Source organism: Typopeltis vanoorti, chromosome 15 (genome assembly GCF_054136105.1).
Source record: "Typopeltis vanoorti isolate ZY-2024b chromosome 15, IOZ_Tvanoo_1.0, whole genome shotgun sequence".
Taxonomy (NCBI): domain Eukaryota; kingdom Metazoa; phylum Arthropoda; class Arachnida; order Uropygi; family Thelyphonidae; genus Typopeltis; species Typopeltis vanoorti.
In genome coordinates this window covers 29,211,475-29,232,091 of record NC_143563.1, presented here as the reverse complement: position 1 = coordinate 29,232,091, position 20,617 = coordinate 29,211,475, and the positions used below count along the sequence as shown (strand labels likewise).

Here is a 20,617-nt window from a genome sequence, read left to right as displayed (position 1 = left end):
AAGTAGTGAAGGGGAAAAAATGGATGACTACTTCTAACAGAATAACTAGAATATCACAAAATATTTTTTCATATATTAGTTAACATTGACCTCAGTCACCAGTAAAGAAAACAAAATCGCTCTGTGGTGTACCGGAGAACTTCTCAAAAATAGATGAATAAGACTTTTAATTAAATTACTGGAAGTTGGAATTTTTTTTTTAATCTTAGTCAACGTTGACCACAGTCGCCAAAAAAAAATTCCTCTCTGGTGTACCTGCGTTCTTTCCACTTTACCTTTTAAGCCATTGGATCGAACGGCAGATGGTTCGGTTTGTGTTTTCCCTTTTTTCCTTTTATTTTCTTTTTTTTTTGTGCGTTTTGAAACTCTCTCTCTTTCTTTCATTCTTTGTATAAAAGTGAAAACAACCCAATGAGTGCCCAAAGAGAAAACAGCAACAGCTGTCTCTTTTCCATTGAAGCTCTCACGAAAAATGGAACCTCATCGCGAATTCTTTCGTCAAGAAACCACAGACTGTTATGAAGCGTGAAACGGACTTTCGCTTAAAAACAAACGCCCATCACCGGGATGCTTCTCGCCTCTATTGCGGGAGAAAAAGAGCGAAACTCTCTCTCTCTCTCTCTCTCTCTCTCTCGATGGCGATAGACAAATTAGGAATGTGGTGATTACTTTTCTATGGATGAGACGAGATAAAAATGAAACTTCACATCATCTAGTGTGGTAAAATGCTTTCCCTTTCTCTCTCTCTCTCTCTCTCTCTCTCTCTCTCTCTCTCTCTGTGTATGTGAGAGAGAGAGAGAGAGAGAGAGAGGGATACGTTAACAAAACTAGATGGTTGTAATGTTTACTGTGCACTTACATTTCGGTCCCGCATTTCTACTTTCTTCAGTTCTTTTTTTTCTCTCGTAAACATTTCTGTTTGTTTTTGTGATTTGCATTCTGTTTACCAAATCCCTTACCGTCAGTGTTGTTCTTGTGCACTCCCAGTTCTGATATATGCTAATGATCGCTGACACGACTTCCCCAATACAACACAATTTTGCAGTGAAAGAAACGTCAACAAGACTCATCAAAGACGGTATTTCGATTCACAGATAAAACACATAAAGAGGTACGGAAATTATCTGTCGGAATCATTAGGAAAACGGTGGTTAGTATTGTTTAACTCAAAACCTGTTTCTCGTGTCACAGCAGCATAAATGGCTTAGGGAAATCATCCATAAGTTGCGTTCCGGTGTTTTTAAGGTACCCCTTATGACTGAAGAGGCGGATTAATATGTACACTGTCCTTGTTGTTGTTATTAAAAGTAATTCTTTCTCTCTTCCTGAAAGAACAGTACAGATATAAACGAACTTTATTAATCAGTAGAATAACGAAAACAAAGCTCTGATTCCCATCGTCTTTTCAGCAGGAGGAAGCAATGCCTAGGGAAGGGGGGAGGAGAGAGAGAGAGAGAGAGAACTGCAAAGTTCCAACGTATCATTCTTTAGAGTAGTCCAAAGAACGACAGTAAACTTGAACCTAGACCGGAAAGGCTTTGATTGAGTCCTCTGTAACTGATCAAACCATTAAATGAATGTGAGTTTGCCCAGTCTCATACGGAGGCTTTATGGAAGGAAACCCTAATTTCAATTATCCTTTCTTCTCATCTTCTTTGTGTCATCGAATGATTTGCTGTGCTTCATAAAAAGCCTACAAACTATTTTCTATCAATCAAGATTTAAACTCAGGTGCCTTCTCCATCACGCAACTGTCGAGTTTCGTCAGACATCAAGTTGGCATCACTTCGCCAAACCGACGTTCAAGGAATCTTTCTCCATGATGGCACGTCTGTTATGATAACAATTACGTGCTTTTATTGAAATCGAAGTCCCTTCAACGTTTTTTCTGCAATATTTTTTCATGCCATTTGCTATCGTTTACCATCATTCGAACAATTAAACAAGTTTAGCTGATTTACACAAAGCCTTAAATTGTTTAGTACGGTGTTACTAAAGATTCCAAACACGAAATCTGCAAATCCAGAATTACGTTACTATATGCATGCTTACACACCTTTATATATAGACAAAATGATTCTATAGTATGTAATCAAATAAATGTAGTGACTTAATAACTTTTTTTATTTTTTGTGAAAAGGTGAATTGGTTTCATAGAAATGCTAAAATGAGGTATTGATGATCTCCCATATTTAGGCTTAGCTCATTCCACTTTAAACTTTTACAAAATTCTTATAGTTACTAAGTCTTTCTTCCTGAGTATTGATGGACACTGTCTCTCCTCCACTTAGGCATCCACGAACGAAGAGCTCCTGTCTTTCTTCAGGAGCCGCCATCAAAGGTCGAGTTCATGAACACTACGGGAACTGTCGTTTCGTGTTCTGCGTACGGAAATCCGCCTCCAGCGATTAGCTGGGAGACTGCGGATGGTCACGCCGTGCCTGACATCACTGGTCTGCGATACGTGAGACTCGATGGATCCTTGGTGTTCCAGCCGTTCCACGCGGATCAATATCGACAGGATGTTCACGCCATGACCTACACCTGTGTGGCCTCAAGTGCAATTGGGAGTATCGCCAGCAGGAATGTGCACACAAGAGGAGGTATGGTCCGTCCATTTCTTAAATTTATTTTTAGTTAAGTATTTCCTGACTTATTTTATTTATTTGTAAATCGCTTTATTGGTAAAGGCTACCTGCTGGTATTAGGGTAAAAAATGTAATTCATCTTGAGTAAAGTTTGAGGGACCAGTCCCTATAATACGCAGAATGTATTATATTCTCCTCACGCCATTATTAGACTTGCATTTGGACCATGATCTGTTCAGTCCTTTGAAATAAACTCTGATCTCTTACGCCTGACAACGGTGGCGCTGTCCCTCTCATGACGTCATTGACTCTTGGACAACAATGCTAATGTTAAATGCAGCAAAGTTGTAAGCAAATAAACTGCAGACGTGAAGGAGGCTTAAATGCGTGCTTAACCAATTAAAACAAACTAAACTTGAACAACGAACTATTACAGAAGTGATTTAATTCACAGTTTCCATTCTTTTACATTTAGGCTTACAAGAAACACTCGGATTTTAATTATTTTGCGTGAATAGCAACAAACTCTTAAAATTAACGAAGTCATCCAGTAGTATTGTAAACAGTACTGTTTTACTCTTGTGTAAACACAAGACTCTGTTCAGACATCTTCTGTTTCATAATTTCTCCAACGAGGCTCCACGCAGTCCCCTGTTTCTAGTAACCTACCTGCATTTGCGGTGATTATGGGGTAACCTCGGCGCTCCATTCTATATAATGAGAAGAACGTTAAGTTCGCGAGACTGTGTCACTTAAACCTCCTCCAGCTAATGCGTCGCAGCCGATAAATATTCATGAGAGATATTAACAGCAAATCTCCAACGCAATCCCACAGAGTTTTGAAATTTTTCTTTCCTTCTCTTTGCTTACTAACAATCGCCCAACATAAATCTAATTTTGAAACTCATTCCGTAAAAACCTGCAATTTCAAGAGGCTCTCGTACCGCCGGACAAAATTCTCCGAAATCGCAAATTCGTCAAAATTAGCGCGAATATTTTAATGGCAAACGATTTCCTCTTCCCCCCCCCATCCCCTCCCTTAATGCAATCCCCATCTGTGTTAAAACTTGAGCGACTGCTTGCGTTTAAAATTAATTAACTCCCCAAATCTCCGTAACGATTTGTGACACGCAGTTCAGTATTCCGCTTCCGTATTATTGGGCGAACGGTCTTTTAAAATGACGGCTGGAAGTCACAACGACGACGGGTTGGTTCCGTTTTCGTCAGTCAAGGGAACAGATGTCGAGGAAGTTTTGGACGTCACATCCAAATGTATTTGTTTCTTCTTTCTTTCTGGAACGATGCGATAGAATATCGGAATGAAACTTGGGTGAGTTGGTGCGTGTAACACTAATCTGCTTGTACGTCAGTTCGCATAAACGAACACGCCGAGATGAAAGTTCATGTGACTGAATTGTCGCTATGAAAGGTGAATGTTGGTTAATGAAGTTTCAAACTAAGTAGAGGACACTGTTTTGTCAACTATAAGAAGCATGAAATGTGTATAAAATATATAATTCGTGACTCAAATCTAGACGTACTTCGCTCGAGGTTTGTGCGCTGATGCTGAAAGCCTGTTTGAATTCTTTTTCATGGTTTCAACCATCGATTTTGTTACCTCACAGTTTTGCGTGGGGCCGAGTGTAATACTGGAGGAATGATAGATAGAAACAGATGTCCTTCTTGTCCTGTAAGTCAGTAAATTATTCAACGACACTTTGGCTTAAAGAGAGATGTCTTAATCTCTCGCAAGTTAACTTTATTCTTATTTTAATCTTACGTGAAATATTTAAAGGTTATTCTGTATTTCTAACGTAGAGACAATTGAAACATGCAGAACTCAACCAAAAGAGTGAACTGAAATCAAAACCAAAAATAGTAAACTGAAAACCAACATTATTGTGAACTGAAACAAAAACCTAACCAAAACAAAAAAAAATGACAAAAATTCGGCTTGTTCGGATTAATTTGTTTGCTTTTGTAGGTACGAGAATTTGATTATTATTATTTTTTTTTTGTTTACGCAAATTTATTTAAAACAAATTATTTCATTCAGATGTTTTCCTTAGTTTTTATAATGTCTTGTTGAAACAATCGCTAATGTGTTCAGCTGTTGAAATCCTTTCCTGGATTATCTTGTTGTTCAGTTAGGGCACTTTTAGGTATTGTCATTCATATTATTCTTGACATAATAAGCACAAATATAACTTGCATTATCATTTCAAATTTATTTATTACTTTATCGAACGTATTTAAATATATTGCATTCGAGTGTTTTCCTTAGATTAACGTTTTATAATGCTGCCTTGATCACATTAGTTGTGGAAAAAGTATTTGCACTGAAATCCCTCTCCGGATTATCTTGTTCAGTTATACCACTTTTAGGTACGAGTATTGTCATACATTATCCTTCATATAATAAGCACAAATGAAGATATTAGGGACTATTCAACTAAGTAAACATGCAGCAGTTTTGTTTCGAGTATAAAAGTGTTGCTTATAGAATGAAATTGTAAAAATTATATAAATCAAATGGATATTGAATCCAGCATTATTTCAGTATATGGAATTGTAAAGATTCGCTCATAAATGGCAACTTTCATGATATTACATTTGAGCCGAGCCAGAGAGAGAGAGAGAGAGAGAGAGAGAATTGATGGAAGATCGAGTGATTATTCTCTCTCGCTTCCAGTTTAATTGCGACAGAATGTGCTGTGAATTAGACGTTTTCCTCATTTCCACATTCCGTTTTTCCAGATGGATGGCGATAAAGAGACTGCTATGGATGAGAACCCCATCCCCGACACCCATAATTCCATAAATGCTTTTTGGGTAACTCAGGCAATAATAATAATAATAATAATAATAATAATAATAATAATAATAATAATAATAATAATAAACCTTAAAAGCATCCAATTCATCTTGAGATGTCTCTTTTTTGCTTCTTGAGACTTTAGGCACAGTAAAATAATCAAGAAAAACCAAAGCATTCTGTATCACCTTCCTTTCTCATGGAAGGAATAGATAAAAAGAAGTGAGGACAGACCCTCTCAACAGCATTACAGAACATTTCGGCATTGTGTATATGTGCTTTCCAAGCTCTCTGCTTCAGAATAAAGTACTAGGGTTGCAGATGGTTAGATAATCCACGTGTACCGGGTCTGATATCCATTATGCCTCACCGATTACGAATATGAACTTTGACTACCTTATGAGAACTTTGCGCAGGACTACACCACGCTAACTTCCTATCCCATACTACAGAGCACCATCGTGGTCCTGTACAGCTTTTTAGCTATCTTTTCTCGTAGTCGAGAGCCTGTGCATCAAGTTTGTAGAGTGTGCGATTTTAAATAACGTTGAAAAACTTTTAATATTAATTTAGGAATTTGAAAAACAAATGAAAGAATATTGATATGTTAAAAAAAGTCTTCGTAGCTGTTGTGAGTTAAGCCCTAATAAACCTCATTCGGACACATCCAGCTTATGAATGGAGAGAGAGAGAGAGAGAAAGAGAGAGAGAGAGAGAGAGAGAGAGAGAGAGAGAGAGAGAGAGAGAGAGAGAGAGGGAGAGAGAGAGAGAAGAAATCAGCATATTTCTTGCAGTTGCGATTGAAATACATTTCGAATTTATTTAAATGCAAAATTACTGAAAAAAGTTTGGAAAGACTGTTTTCAGCCAAAGCGATTTTGGATTACATTAGGAGTGGAATTATTTGTGTATTTATGGCAGGGGCCCCGAGAGTGCACGATCCAAGTTTGCAGTTCGTTTATAATTCTTTCATCACTGCAATATTCGGTTGCAAAAGAAGTCTTCGGGTGGAAACTAGAGTCGCCTTTATTTCACTCCCTGTGCCTCGACGGTAAACCAGAGTGCATAAAAAATCATCAAAGTAAATGGAGTGAGTGCTTTTGTGCGTTCGTTCTTTCTCTGTAAATTCGGAATGTGTAGCTAGAAGTAATTCATTAAATTAATTGGAATTGCTTGGACATTCAGAGAGAGAGAGAGAGAGAGAGAGCCGTTTGTTGCAGAACTTACTCGGGAAGGATAAATATTTACAAAAGCGCGTGTAGATGTTGCTATGCAAACATTCGGATTAAAATTCGCAAAAGTATTCTCATTCTGAAAAATCTCGAAGGTTTTACACACGTTTTAGGGATCGATAAACAACCAGAGGCAGAGTTTTTTCTTTTTTGTACTTTTCTTAATGTTTTTCTTCTGCAGTTGTATGAAAATACAGAAATACGATTCACTAACAACCTACTAAAAACACAATTATGGTGCTGATTTAAGCTTGGAGAAATAAATGATGCAAAACGTATTCACTTCTATTGCGTGTCAATAAAATTTATTGAACTTAAAGAACATAAAAATTAATCAGCGAATATTTATTTAAATTCATAATCGAAATCAGTTTTCATAAAAATACTGAAACGTCAACCATCTAAAACAACAAACTCTTACTCAGAATGCATTGAATAAGATGAAGCAATCCCAACTTGTGAAGAGAGTCAATCAAAATATAAAAGGAAATAAAGCCATTTCTTAAAGAGCTGCGGAAAAATTAAAGCAAAACATGTTAACGATAACACATTTCCAGAATACAAACACAGATCATTGTTACAGCTTGTTACTCCGCATTCTTCTTTGGTCTCCGATATAAAGAATGTTTTTATTCCACGTGCATTTCATAGTCTGCTTATTCTTTTCCTTTATATGTTTCTTAACAAACTTTATAGAAACCATTTTTCGTCATCACTCACAATCAGGCCAGATTCAAAATTGGTTGAATCGTCATTGAATGATGTTTCTATTATCAATTTACTGTTGTGTTAATCATCTAAAAATAGACAGTGACGAAGCAGTCTATAGCATCCAATCCGGGCTGGAGATTTAGAAATTTCAAACTCCATATAATTGAATTTGATTAATTTCACTCGTTTGTCTTTTCAATAATAATTATGACAAATTCATAGTTCAAACCTTTGTAAGTATACTCCGACAATGTTTCTAGGGTCAGCCGAGATCTAAACTTCTCTTCTGTGATTTTCGTTTTTACATAAATCTTGATTCGCACTGTACACAAATAAAAAATCACTTTTATTTCATTTTTTTTCCGAGGGTACTGCACATGTTCGTCATAAATCGGTGTAAGTTGATTACTGCGGTAAAGAAAGCGAATTTACTGAGTACTGTCCGACCACAGATGCGAGACCCTTGGCTGGCAATGTGCCAAGAAGAGTCAATTCATCTTGAAGGGGAGAAAGGAATAAGGTGATGTACGAATTCATCACCAACATGCGAAATCACGTGCTTTGCAGGTAATATTTTCCAACTGTTGTACAAGCAAAATAGTTACCATTTTAAAAACTACAATTATGTTCATGAAAGAAAAGCTAATTTTACGACGTATAATAATAAACACTAATCCCACGAAACGCACTGATTACCCTATAATCGGAATGGATTCGCCTTCTTCTGACCATGACCATGCGTAGAAGTGTCGAGGGGTCTCGCATCAGTGGTCGCACAGTAGCAGCTACAAACAAAAAACTTCAGAGTTCAATAAAATTCCAACATGAGCCAGTTCACTGAATTTCTTTTCATTTCCATCTAAAAGTGAGCCAGTGTTCGGTATTTTTCATTCCACGCAGCCTAATCGTCGAAAATAGAAACAGTTAACAGTCGTAAGTACACTGCCCTCACGTAGCCTTAACTATTTGGATCGTCGTCAACCACTTCGTCGTTTACAACGAATCCTTAGATTACATTGTATAATGTAACATTCGTTACATAATGTAAGTTTATCGCGCTAATGTACAAGATCAACAGAAACGTATAATATTGCTGAGAACATTGCATTCGTCATTTTGCACGGGCTATATTTTATTCTTGTATCAAGCGGAAGAGTCATTTACTGTCATTCGCACTTACTCTCTTATCAGCGATTCTCCCGACATCAGAAGCACATGAAAATGATTGCAGCGACTCTCAGAGCAAGCACATTCATAAATAAATTCTGTTTGGCTAATTTACAGGAGTTACACGACGTGATTCTTTCTCCAACTACACCTAAATCGTGTCTTTTTCCTGTTTAATGTTTCTATCCTGGATTTATAAAAAAAAAAGAAAAAAAAAGCATTAATTATTCAGTATGCAATCACGTGACTGTACATCTGAAGAGAAAAATAGTTTCATTCATATTGTTACGTCACAACCCAAATCAATTTGTGCTCGTGGCAAAAGAAACGTTAAGTCTATATCGCACACTGGAAAAATAATAATGATAAAAAAATATAATAATAAATTTTAAAAATAATCGAATGTTAAAATAAATATACGAGAAAAACAAACAATTTTAATAAATAATATGCAATGGGGGGGGGGGGGACATAAAAAAACTATCGATTTATAAGCGATGATGAATGTTAATAACAGTTCGTGGAAGGTGCAGTTACTAGTCTAATACGAAATGCTTCAATATTTTGTTGCAAACACAATAATTATCTCGCATCCGTAAAACCATTTACGGTGTAATATCAATATCACGATTCCCAATTTTACGTTTCCTACCAATTTTTCCACTTTTTTTTATTTTTTAAAGCAGTTTCAAATTTTCCCTGATTTTACGTTTCTACAGTATCATGTTTTTTCTGAAGTTGAGATTTTTTTAATGTTTACTTTATAAACTTCCTGTATCTTTAACAGTTTAACAATTAGATTTCTCGGAATGGTTCAAAAATAAACCATACGAAAAGATTCGTATCTCTGTTGGAAATGGTGAATAGAATTCTGCAAATGCATATTATCGTTTGGCTGATTGATGGTTACACGTGATTTGCCATGCCGTATGTCATTGCATAAGGTTTGTTCCTGTTGCTCTTTACTATGGCCTAAGACTTTTTCTAAGAATTTACATCATTACTAACTTCCTGTCGACAATTTTCCTCCAAATCAGTCTGTTACCTATCAAGACTCCAGCATTATCAGATCTTACATTTCTGTCTTCTAAAGCACTTTTTACCGTATCAATCCACCTATGTCTTGGTCTTCCTCTGGGTCTTTTTCCTACCAAACTGGCAGAGAAAAATTGTTTTGCTAATCTTTCCTCTCCCATTCTGTTTAAGTGACCATATCACCTGAGATTAGCTCTGCTAACGCATTCCTGGATGCTGACAATGTCAAGTTCTTTCCTAATATCCTCATTTTTAATATGATATTGCCATTGATGCCATCTGTTCACGCCTCTAATCTTTCTCAGGACTCTCATATCTGCGATCTCTTGTCCTTGGGCTCTCATACTGCGGTCCCTAGTATGTATTTCAAATAATTTCAAGTTTCAAATTAAAAAATAAAATAAAAAAACTACCTCCCACTAAGAAAACATACTCCATATGTAATACATTGCAAGTACTTGATAACAAAATCATTATACAAAGCTTAGATTAGAAATTAAAAGATGTTCAAATCGCAGCGTTAAGTAACTATTGATACAGAAGACTAATATGTGCAAATTTGGATTAATATCAGACTTGAGAGATGATAATATTTAAAAGAGGGGAAATAAATATTTATTTACACAGAAAATCTGAATTACATCATAAAAGATCTTCCCGTTCCTTTACGAAGGTCTAGACCAGTTTTCCAGATTTTTTTCGTCTTTCAGAATGTATCTCACAGATTTTGTAGCTTTAACATGATTATTGGTGAACTGTCTTAATGATAATGTATAGTGTCTGTGGGAGGGCAGCTGTTTATCCTTAACGACCCGATTCGAACTGGGATCAGGTCGTTTTCATTCTAGTTGTCTCCAACTTACACTAACTGTCGCTATGTGAACTAATTGTGTCCGTACAGTACTTAATTATACGTGTACTTACAGTATATAGTGTTTTACCTAGCGGTAAAACATTACTATGTAATGTTTTACCGCTAGGTAGCGCTAAGGTAAACGAGGTCATATTATAATTTTGTTTATACTTTTTTTTTTTTTTTTGAAGATTGTGCTAATGCTCTTCTATTTTAGTTTCTTTCCTGCTAAAAGTATTCATATCGGATATTTTTATTCTGATAATTTATTCCCCAGCGCCCTCTATTTGTGAACTGGAAAATAGGCGATGATATGTTGGCGGCTGCAAATGCGTGTTTTTGTGTGTAATTAGCCTCATTAAATTTTCATTAAGTCGCCGTCTTAGATGCAGTCCTGGAGGTCGTGATGGGAGTTCGGGTTCCATTTTTTTTTTCTTTCTTATTGAGAACGAACGATGTATGAAGTGAGTAAAACGGTGAAGAAAAAAAAATCGCATCTGTTTAAAAGTTACATTTGATGTGTTTGATTTATGATTTACAGTAACTCACGAGCAATTACCTGACAGTGATGGTGCCAGAAACAGTCGGGAGTTCTCACTGATTCTGAGTACAACCCGGGAGACTTCCTTCACACACACACACACACACACACACACACACACACACACGGATGAATCTGCTAATTATTTTCGATTAAATTCAACATCTCAGTGTTACGTAACAAAGCTAGCGGACACCTCGGTCTTTCGTTACATTACTGCCATCTAGTGGATGAAACAGTCACTAATATTTCAGCAATAAACTTTTTTTTTAAAAAAAGTCTGTATATTTCATATAAGTGCCAGAAAAAAACAGCGTGTAACATCGAGAAGAAGCCAATAAAGAAATCAGAAAGAGCAATAAACAAAGGAACATGCAATACTATAAAGCTTTGGTTTAGAGATTGATAGACACAATGGATTGCCTCTCGTCTGTCCATTTGTTTACGTTTGTTTGTCATGGAATAATTCGGAATTTCGCCATTAGGAAAAAAAATAAGGGAGCGCCATGATTCAACAATAGCCTCGTGCGCTTGTGCACACGAAAAAAAAGGGAGTATTGTGGAAATCGGGGTTCCATTACCCGGCGAGTAGGGGAGGGGGGAAGAGAATCAGTGAAGCGAGACAGAAAATTTTCTCGACCGCATTACATCTGGCACGAGCCATCAATAGAGTGAGCACGCGTCTGCCCGCCGTGTGCACTGAGAGATAAATCATTCTGGAGAGAACATCGCCCGCTGCAACGATAACATCCGTTTCCTTTTCAGCGAAGGTACTTTTATCCCGACTATGTCCGTCACATTGTGTGAATCTCTGATTTATAACGCCCAACTTCAACGCCAATATGTACAAAGTGTGTGCGTTCGATCCCAGAATTCTTTTCGGCGTCCTCCCCGTTTCTTTCTCATTTACGCGAATTCAGCGAAGAGTAAAACCAATTCTCGCACGTGTCTGTTCTACGGACGCGGAATAAACTTGTGTCTCTTTACTTTTTGCTTAACTTCTAACGTCTTCTAGAACTATCAACACCCTTCGCACACCAAATGAATCTTCGCTCGCGCGTGCTTCAGATAATTCCTCGAGAGCGGCATGGAATTGTTGTTACTATTGTAAAAATTAGTTGGAAATACTTTACCAGGTCCTCCCTGCTAGATGAATACATTCGCAAGCTTATGTCCAAGAACCCGGATGTTACCATTACGCCTTTCAAAGTTATGCACAAGAAACATTAGAAGGCAATTACAGATAATAAATTAACGTGTGATAGCCTAATACAGGAATGTGTTACGTCATTATTGCATCACGCATTACGTCATTATGCGTCACTTGCAAACGACCAGTCTTTCTTTAGGAAGATTGAGTTTCTCGATAACAGCGTTTCTGTTTTATTTGTTTACTTTTTAATTTTAAATTGACACAAAACATATTGATAATAATTTTTTCATTTGATAATAATTCATTATTTATCTTACGTTTCTTTTTCACTTCTACAGGTACATAGCTAGAGTTCACTTTTTTTTTCGCCACCCATACTTTTCGTTGCCCCTCTTTCTCATTTATAAAAGATAATAATTTAACTCTACCTACACATATTATTCGATTCCAGTTTATTATTTTTGCATTGATAATAAACGTAAAAACTATAAATTTATTGCAAATTTCAAAGTATATAACAATTAATTATAAAGCCTTAAGTATTGGGCAAATAACTGTGAACAAACGCAAGACTATAAAATACCTCTTATAATATATTATTGCGTTTAAAGAGAAAACGTTTTACGACTTAAGAACGCTCACTAGCAGCAAGAAAATTTATTGATCGCTAAAATTTGAAAAATATGCCCACCAATTTCTCATCCCTACAAAGAATTAGTGGTTTCATCAGGACTCCAGAAACATCAAAAATATATAAACAGAGTTGACTCAACTAAACGCTGCAAAACCGTTACAACAAACTTAAATAGATTCATGCTAATAGATAAGCGTGGATTTGAGGTGAGAAAGAAAGAACACGTTGCAGATGTCGAACAAAAATAAAAGACAGATCTCGAGTAGCCATCCATACTTATAATATTAACCATGCAGTTGACTGGAACCTTTCAACTATATCTTGTATAGAAAAGATCTTTTACAAATTAAATATTTTACCATCATAGACGTCACCTTGCCAAGTTGTTAAACTGAAGAGAGCTAATACGTGCCACGAGATTTCACGTTTATTTGTTATCATTTATCTATTTTTATGGTAATGGCTTTTGCGTTGGTCAATTCTGTTGTCTATTTATACATTTTTGATGCTTAATGAACCCTGATTAAGTTCATTGTAGGTGTATTTTCAAATTTTAACGACTAATAAATTACCTCGTTATTAATGAAATATCTTGTACATTTTAAAATGTGTAGTAAATTAAAAGGTACGCTTTATATTAAAAGTAACCTTTAAGTGCAAAGAGATTTGAGAATTTACAAAAGATCAGTTTTGCATGCATTAGGTGTCACCAAATAGTGCGAACGTATTTTTCGATCCACAGAGCCTCTGTAGCTCATTTGCGAAGACCATTCAACATCTAACGTTCGGATACAAATCCTAGATTCCGCTTCCTAGACGGATTTGAATTTCATCGATTTTTGACGATACTTTTACAGGACTTTTCAAATGAAGGTGAATCAGCCACTCTCATCAGATCAGCGTGGAATCGAACAACTCCGTGCTTGTGTGCGCGAAATTGAGTTGACGATGACCTCCGGAGGTTTATTTATGTCGTATGATGATTCAACGCCCGTGAGCCGATTTTTACGGGGAGGTTTCACCATTCCCCCCCTCCCTATTTTTATCCGGGATCGGGACCGGCATAGCTGACGAATCAGACCTATGGCTGGAGGGACCGTCTGAGGAAATTCAGATGCAAACTTTTTACGATTACATTCATGATGACGCTTTACATTACTGGCTTTAAAGTGGCTGATGGTTGTATGACAGATAAGACACAAAGCCCTTTCACCCTTTACAGTAATTTTAAATTTCTTGTTCGTATTTCCGTTTTATGCTCTTCTGTTCCTCAGTCATTTTAAACAAAGGTTTTATAACTTTCACTAAAATCAATCTTAATTATTTATTCATCAGAAAAGTACTTATCTACACTAAAATTCACTAGTTATGTTCCGCTACCACCACAAGCGCGTAACTTGCGTGTACTGCATGAAGAGTGATGACGCAAAGTCCAGGCAACAGAGGCGGTGGGTAATGCAGCGATCCCAGTAGTCACTTTTGGAACTAATTTTGGCGGGAGCGACACAGGTCATAAAATGTCGAAACACTTTTTTACCAACCAAATACGATAATAAAAAACCTTTTGGCAGGTACCATTTAAAAGTTAAAAATGTAAAGTTTCAAAATATAAATGTAAAGTTTTCAAAAATGCCTAATCTATAGCTTATATAAATCTGGGGGAAAATACACCGTCCTTTAACTTTTGGTGGAATAGTGCACATTTTGTTGTTACTTTTGTAGCACAAAAGCTATTATGTATGTTCATTATTACTGTCAAGTTAATTTGGTATTTAAACGTGCTTCTATGAGGCTCTTTCTTCATTGTTTAAATGTAAAATGCGACTCTTCAGTAGATCTCTTGTTTAAAGTTGTAATTACAGCCGATCATCTGCAGAAACAGCCTCGAGACCAGGCATGTTAATGACGTCATCGTCCGAACTAAGCTATCGTTATGTGCTTGACACTGTATGCAGCATGTAAACACGGCGAGCATAATAACAGCGACTAGGACTTGCCGAGGCTTATCAGTAAATGGGGTGTTGTACGTAGCAACCCTCTTGTGCAGCTGTACGTCGGAAGGCGACTGCAGAAATGATTAACGTTATCAGGGTAGCGTTGGAGGCGGTATATATTTGGAAGTGCAGTTTCTGTTTTGCCGGAGGGGGATAGGCGGATATTTAATTAGGAAGAGAAACAGATCTTTTATTATGAGCTCAGCACAGCACCAGAGGGAAAAAGCTTCCAATGCTTTAGGAGGTTGCATTTAAAAGCGAAGAAGAAGAAATTTCTAAGAAATGCGATGAACGAACGGTTATTTCTTTGGAAAAAACCCAGCGGTAAAAAGCTTTCATAAAATGAAATGGGGGAGGGGATGGATGCGATTAATATGATCCGTGAAAGTAAAACTTGGAAGATGAAAATCAATTTAGCTTTCGAAGGTAATTTTACGCGTTTATTACAGCAATGGGACTGACAGAGAGAAAAAAGTGGCAGGTAAAATAGTGTGTAATGAATTTCTGGTGGAGAACTGTTTACTTCATAAGGGGAATGATTATGATGCCTTTTGCTTCATTTATAATAACGATATATTAATAATCACATTAATAAGTAATTTTTACATGTCGGGCGCTATTCTCTCTCTCTCTCTGTCTATCCAAGTTCAACGTCACAAAAATCCACCTAAACAGGCCACAGACTACATCTTATTTTCTCCCATCAAAAGTTTCTTCCTCTCTATTGTCCTACAGTGCATGTGCAGATACATTTGACCACCTTTTTACAGAAATGTCTTTCAAACGTGGAAAAGGCTCGATTTACAACATTCAGCGAAAGTACCCTCACTTCTTGAATTACTCAAAGAGCTTCTATTCCATAATAACATGGTAAGAAGTTCCAACACAACGAAGCAGCTCTTTTTCCCTGCATCGATTTGGTGCGGTGGAGTCGTATGGAGCACTTATCCGCAAATCTCACGTGATACTTCCCGTCAATTCCAAGCAGAAGAGATGGAGGTTATCAAAGCAGTATTTCAGATGGTAAACTAATTAAACCCAAAACTAATATCAAATGGAGAATGTGGAACAATTTCGGTCCCCGCTCCTATCATACAACACAAATTCAATCCGGATTTTCAAAGAATTATTCTACGATGGAAACGGAACAGTTCAGCATATCAGTCTGGAGTACTCAGTTAATAGCAAATTGGTCACTTCGTCTTGGAGAACTGCAACTGTAACTTGCACTTGTCTGCATTTTCAGAAGAAGATTACCTTCCACCTTTTGGTCATACAAAGTCCAAAAACCTTAGTCTAGAACTTTTCTCTTCAGCACTGTGAAAGCTGTGATATACACCTTTTATCTTCGACACACAAAGAGCAGATGCCACGAAACCTCCATTGAGAGAAATAACTGACCTTCTGTTTGCAGCTTTCGAACAAAAGGTGAGAAGCTTTTCTCCACAAGCACCATACCATGTTTGACCAACACCATTCATGTGTTCTACTAACAATGGAATGTATTCCTCGGTGAGCAAGGCAACAGCATCACAATCCAGAGTTTGTAGTAATAACATTATACCAGAAAAAAGAAGAATGAAATGGAAAGGGGAAAAGATGGCTTTCCTGCATACATATTGAATATAAATGTTATTTTCTTGTTTTCTTCTATATATATATTTCGCTCACGATATGGCATCTTGTAGTCACTCCCCTTCCAAGAAAACGAGTTATTTGAAGTTTTTCCTCCATCCCATCAAGTTCCTTCATTATTTTTCAACTGCCCACAACACACACACACACACACACCTACGGTTACCTAACCTGTCCTCTTAAAACAATGGCTGAAGTTCTTCCACGATAAATGCTAGGCCTAAAATCGGTAAGCTGTAGTGGACTCTCCAAATACAATTCATGCTGACACCCTCGATATATCAACCCCAGTTTAATATCTGTTAGAGGAACCACGATTACTGTGATAAATCTATTCTGAGACCACTAGAGGGTGTTCAAATCGGCTTCATTTTACTTTCTGGAAGATTGAGGAAGTAAATCTCTTGCGAAACTGCAGTGCAGAGCCATTTCATCGATAAGCTAAACTGAGGCATCGTTTTTTCCCCTCTCTCTCTCTCTCTTTCTTTCTATCTATCTATCCCCCTCCCTTCCTTCCCCCCTCTCTAAAGGTTTAGTGCGCTATTAGCCTTCCAACATGCCCGCTCAAAGATTAAAAAAAAAATTATGGATATAGTTCGGAAATTGAAAGTCAGATGACGCTGTGGTCTAAATGACTAATGACAAAACATATATCAATATGTAGGAGTGTCAGTTGAGTATGGAAGTATGAATTCCGCTGCTCTCTGAAGGAATGTGTATACATCTTATTTAAACCACAACTGAATTTCTGTTTCTAATTGGTATCATATCTGGTGTATAAGGGTATACAGAAGGTGGATTAATGAATTTAAAAAATTTAATTAAAAATTGAGCTCATCTTGTTAGTGATAGAATGCCTTTTGGAACCTTAGGAAATTCTTATATCAGTATATTGCTACTATTAGCCTGAAATTCCACTTCTTGACAATTTCTATTGAATTAACAGCATTTTTTGCCATTAGTCAGTTTTTCGATTAAGTTATTTTACAATCCTCAAACTTTAAGCTTAATAGAAAGTTGCATAGACGTGCATAAAGTTTAATTTTCTGTCTAACGATTTATATCCAGAACACTTGTTATATATGCAGTCACCAGAGCGAACTGTAGTGATAAGGGAGAAAATACGGTTCAAATAAGACACTCTTGCTATTAAATAGCAATTTTATTGCCTTGGCTTGATCGGGTTTAAACGGGAAATCAGCAAGAGGAGAACTTGTCGCCTTTTTTTTTTATTGAAGACAAGGGCAGTAAGGAGCAATAAAATATCCGTCTAAAAAAAAGTCAAAGAAACAGTTAAGACAAACGATGGAAAGCTGAAGAATGGAACTGCAGAAGATATCGCAAATACACCACGCGAATCAAGATCAATAGCAGCATCGATTTCTAGGAATATTTATTTTATTCCAAAATATTAAGAGTACAATTTTCATTTTACATTAAACTTCGGAGCCTCCGTAGCTCAATCAGTATAGACGAAGCCCTTTGGTCGGAATGACCTGGGTTCGATACCTGTCAGTGACGTGAGGAACCTTTATTTGGTCTCTTTCGACTAAAGGTGAGTTAGCCGGTCTCGTACGGAGGTAGGGTTTTGTTTCATCCGGAAACTAAGGTTTTTTTTCGTCCCCCAGAATAGGCAAACCGGCCCCGTGAACACACATGAATACAGTCATAAATACGTCCCACCCATATACCGGTCCCGAGCCCGGATAAAATTGGGGGGTTGGGGGGAAGCAATGGTGAACTACCCTGTAAACATCTCACCAGGAATACTTTGTGGGGAATGCCTACAAAGTCACCTACGGTCGGAAACGACTGAAAGGGAAGAACCAGGAACCATCAAGCTATAAGTAGAGCCATCCTGGCATCATTCCCAAAATGAATTGTTTAGCCTTAAAGTGTAATTAAAATTTTAAAAGAAATAAAATCAATAGTGTGCCTTTTAGTCGAAATGCACTTGCATTGTCATTTTAGAGGGATGTTTAATTTTCGGAATAATATTAAAATAGAAATTATATATCTTTATTATTATTATTATTCAGTTAGCCAAAAAGCTGGCAATTTTCGAATACTACTGTAACAATGATGATTCAAAATAAAAATGGAGAATATTTTTTATTTATTATTTTTAAAACAATAAATATACAAATTGTAATTCGCAAATTGAATATTAACTAACCGAAGAGAAAAATGCTACTGTTCTAAACTAAGTTTGACCTATTGAGAACGCCATTTGCAATAAGTCGAAAGAAGGCTGTCAATGAAAATATAGCGTACATTTAATTCGAATCTACAAATATCAACTTTCAATCAAAGCAAAGCATATTTGATTTTTTTGATTTAAAAAATGGTAAATTATCATTTTTTTAAAAAAATTAAGTTTATTTTTTCAGGAGTTTTTCGTTTTTTTTTTTTTTTTTTTTTTTTTTGAGTAAGATATTATGCTGTACAAGAAATTATATATGCTCTATTTATTCTTCGTCAGGATATGTCTAAATATTTTTCTAAAATTTCTTTGGTAATAAAGATTCAAAATTTGCAATGAATTTTATACCTTACAATAATGTACGTATAGTAGACTCGTGCGGTGTGGTAATTGTCGGTAGGTGGCGTTACTATAATTTTGGATCTAATTAAGTCGGTTAAACTGTTCATCAGTTAATCAACTAACCGATGCCTGAACTCCATAACTTTAAATCTTTAAGGTCATCCCATGAGGAGCTGGCACACTCTTATATCTCGAAGTATTTAGAAAAGCAAGTCTACACTCGATGAGAATTTCGATTTGAGAAACGAAACGATCAAACTGCACCCTGGTGAGTGCTTTTAAATCAGTGACGTTACATCAGAAGTTAGACTTTTTTTTTTTTTTTTATTTATCCCGCCATCCAACTGCCGTACTTCACGAATAGCAGTTCGGGACGTGGAAGGTTCCTTCCTGCGAACAAGAACGCACTTCCTTTTGGGCCAGGGAGAGCACCTAACTTTAAACTGTGCCGCCAGCCGTAACGGCACAGCTCCCAAGAACCATTAGCGCGGAGTCTCGACGAACACTGGGAGCAATACGTCAAAATCCATCTTAGCAGCCGTCCAAGGTAAAGGCTGAAGTTTCTCTTGGCTGTAACAGGAAGATAGTTTCGGACTGGGGAAATGGGCTGAAGATAGGAGAAACAGAGAGTGAATAGTGCATACTTAGAGGGAAACTGCTCTTCTGTTTGCGCTTTTCAACGCTCGTGAGCGATGAACGCAAGTTTTACTGATTCCAACTCCTGCCACGCAACACCTCAAGAAAAAGATCTTCTCGATAGAAAGTAAAAAGGGAAAGCATTAGAGATGGCTGCAAGTTCTGCTCCTTATTTATTACAATTCGGTGTCAGAATAAATACTTTTCGGCACGTCGCTTCTTTACTTCTTTTTTATCTATTTTCACAAGAGTTTTCCTCCTCAATGTCAGTCACAGCAGTATAACTTTCGTCGCCAGGTGGCATGGTTAACACCATTTAGTAATTTACTATTTAGTTAGAAACTTCGCCATTGTTAAGCCTACTGTGTTTGAAATAGGGTGATCCAAATTCCAGTTATGGAGTACTTCATACGCAATTAACCTGAACTCTCTTCCTCTTTAAAATTAAACCAAAATTTTATGGCTATCTAGAAGAAGCAAACAGGTACATGTCATATTCGCAATTAAAAACAGTCTGTTTGATAGCAAGTTGATGATAGCAAAACTGCATCGTCAAGTTCTGTAAACAGAGGACAGCAAACACGGTTTGCAAATACAAGTGAATCTCATATTTTAGAATAAATTTAATAACTATGGGATTCACGCATGCACGAACAGTTGATGGAATATCTGATAAATACCCCTTCAAATGTTGAATGATCACGTGGAATCTATTAAGCCATCTCATCGACAGCTTAAGCTTGTGTTGTTTCTAAAAGTTCTCGTGTCGTTCTTGAAATTCTAACTCACGTATATTCAGACCGCCGCCCATTCAACGGTTTTGTTAATTACTTTTTTGTTTAATTACTCGGTATTGCCATTCTAAATGGAAAGCGCAATACTTGGATCATATCTAAGACTAGGGTGAAAGACATTACAATAGTAGCCATTAAAAGATCTAATTGGCAATTGGCAGCACGCATTGCTAGAACTAACACTCAATTTTACAAGTTGATATCTGAATGTTATTCTACAGACGGAAAAAAGCTACAGGAAGAACAAACAGACAGTGGGGTGATGAGATTAAAGATATGGTTGT

General features: G+C 36.7%; 1 protein-coding gene across 1 annotated transcript in view; it reads left to right on the top strand.

The window, feature by feature from the left end:
- The first annotated feature begins 1,822 nt into the window (after positions 1-1,822).
- Positions 1,823-20,617, top strand: part of LOC150098552 (cell adhesion molecule Dscam1-like) — a 329,931-nt gene continuing 311,136 nt past the window's right edge. Inside the window, 2 exon segments of the mRNA XM_090405263.1 lie at positions 1,823-1,829; positions 2,292-2,603. Coding sequence (XP_090261389.1) covers positions 1,823-1,829; positions 2,292-2,603 — 319 coding nt within the window.